The sequence below is a fragment of the Corapipo altera genome, unplaced genomic scaffold (assembly GCF_003945725.1).
Source record: "Corapipo altera isolate COAL_440 unplaced genomic scaffold, ASM394572v1 304, whole genome shotgun sequence".
NCBI lineage: Eukaryota > Metazoa > Chordata > Aves > Passeriformes > Pipridae > Corapipo > Corapipo altera.
The window spans coordinates 31,711-33,872 of record NW_020885050.1 but is presented as its reverse complement, the minus strand read 5'-3'; the positions used below and the strand labels follow the sequence as shown (position 1 = coordinate 33,872).

General features: G+C 54.3%; 2 protein-coding genes across 2 annotated transcripts in view; one reads left to right on the top strand and one right to left on the bottom strand.

Annotated features, from left to right (window-relative positions):
- ZBTB48 (zinc finger and BTB domain containing 48) overlaps window positions 1-45 on the bottom strand; it is an 8,901-nt gene extending 8,856 nt beyond the window's left edge. The window contains exon 1 of the mRNA XM_027668689.1: window positions 19-45. Within this exon, the coding sequence (XP_027524490.1) occupies window positions 19-45 (27 nt within the window). The remainder of the gene's footprint in view (window positions 1-18) is intronic.
- A 52-nt stretch (window positions 46-97) lies between these two features.
- Window positions 98-2,162, top strand: part of NOL9 (nucleolar protein 9) — a 4,204-nt gene continuing 2,139 nt past the window's right edge. The window contains 6 exon segments of the mRNA XM_027668712.1: window positions 98-243; window positions 361-499; window positions 723-819; window positions 979-1,076; window positions 1,825-2,018; window positions 2,091-2,162. The exon segment at window positions 2,091-2,162 is cut by the window's right edge and continues 155 nt beyond it. Of these exon segments, the coding sequence (XP_027524513.1) occupies window positions 133-243; window positions 361-499; window positions 723-819; window positions 979-1,076; window positions 1,825-2,018; window positions 2,091-2,162 (711 nt within the window). The 5' untranslated portion in view covers window positions 98-132.

Here is a 2,162-nt window from a genome sequence, read left to right as displayed (position 1 = left end):
GGGCGGGCGCCATTTTGCGGGCGGCGCGGTGCGGGAAGCGGCCATTTTGTGCGCGGGGCGTTGCGGGGCAGGCGGGCTGAGAGCTCGGAGTGATGGCGGCGCTCGCCCGTTGCAGAGGCGCGGGTGAAGGTGATGGCGCGGTTCTCGTCCGATTGCGCCGTGGTGCTGCTGGAGCACCTGGACACGCCGGTGACGCGGTTCCTGCTGAGCCACCCGCCGCTGTCGCGGCTCTTCGAGCCCCAGGTGAGACCCCGCGGGCGGAGCGGTGCATCGGTGCCCTGCACCGCCCGTGCAGAGCCAGCGGCCGCCGCCCCTGGCGCCGTTCAGCGCTGTGGCCTGAGCGTTCCCCCTCTCGCCTAGAAAAAGGAGGAGTCCAGCTTCACGTCGGAGGACGCGGTCCTGGCGTCCGTGGGCATCGTGAAGTGCAGCCCCGACCGCGGGCTGCTGGTGTCGGAGAGCATGTACCTGGCACTGGAGGAACTTATCCAGGCCTGCTGTGGTGAGTGCAGGCACTTGGCCAGGTTGGGGCCTTGGTAGCCTGAAGAAAAGGAAGTCTGTGGGGCTTTTCATGAGTTAAAATTAGAGAGTGTGCCCTGCCTTGCACACTCTGATCTAGGGTTGTGTTTTTCTCTAAAGAGGGAGATACTCGAGCTCAGCATCACCTGGGCTGGGTCAGAGTGATGCCAGCATTTGTCTGGTTCACACTGTGCTTGTCTTTCCAGCGGAAGATGAAGGTATCCCTGTGGTGCTGGTATGTGGCCCAAAAAACACTGGAAAATCGACATTCAACAGATACCTAATTAACCTGTTACTGAATCGGTGAGTCTTTCTGTGTTCTGCAAGCTTTTAAGTGCTGCATGGGATTTAAGAGAAGGAAAAATATGTCTGACAGGACTCTCAGAAGAGCCATCAGGCCTGGAGGGTGGATAGCTTTTAAACACAAAGTGGTAGATATATACATGGGTTCTCTCCCTGCAGCCTTCCTGCAGTCGAGTACATGGAGTGTGACATAGGCCAGCCAGAATTCACACCGCCCGGGTGCGTGTCCCTGAGCAGCGTCACGGAGCCTGTGCTGGGTACGTGTTCCGCTGCTCCTGCGGTTACCAGAGACCTGTTCCGTTTCTGAAACAAGCAGGGTGTTCTGGGCAGAGGCTGCTTGAGGGGAAGCTGCTGCCACAGATGTCAGCGGTTCCTAGAGAGAATAAACCAACAGCTGTTCGAGTCTTGTTGTGGGGACATCTAAGCTGCCTAAGTAACATGGAGCCATTCTCCATCTCCTTTTGTCTCTTTTAAAGAGAGATGATGTTGTTTACAGGTGGTAGAGCAGGCTGAGGCTTGTCAAAGGGGAAGTTCAACCTTTTGGGTTTGAAAAGTCTCTTTAGGAAAATCCATATTCACACGTGAAACTTATTGAGAAGTTCAGTGAGTTCAGGGTTGTTGTGATGAGCATGAAAAAAACAGTGCCCAGAAAACTGCTGGTGTTTGTGGTCTTCTGGGTTCGGGTCACTGTCTAAAAGGACATGGCCAGACTGGTTTGCTGTTCAGGCAGTTTGTCATAGACTGTCCTTTAAAGATTTGTGTGCAACCAGTGATTTCAAGCAAGGAAACAAACCCCAAACTAACCCAAAACAAACAGAACTCCAGCACAGAGTCTTGCAAATGACAGACCAGTTTCTCCCTAAGTGCAGGCTGTGCAAGAAAGCTGTTGGCAGGTGGGGAGAGGAGAGGTTGTTTTGGGAGGGGTGGTATGTGGGTACTACAGAAATGGGAGTGTTTTGGTTTGACTCGATGAAGGCACTAGAGGCTCAGTGCTGTCTTTGCCAGGTCCCCCCTTCACTCACCAGCAGACGCCCCGTAAGATGGTGTATTATGGCCAGACCAGCTGTGAGCAAGACACGGAGAGGTACCTTGATGTCATGAAGTACGTGTTCAGCTGCTACAAGAAGGAAGTGCCTCTAATTATCAACACCATGGGCTGGGTGAAAGGTAAATGGGATCAATCCTTCTCTCAAAGAGGGGTGGGAGGGAGGTAGTGATGGTGGTGGTGCAACACCATGCAGAACCAGAACCTGCAGCGTGCCTGCCCTCAGCTAACGCTGCTGTGTGACCTCTTGAAGTAGCAGCAGCAGTTGTGTGTTCTCTGTGCTCTTGAAGGCGAGGGG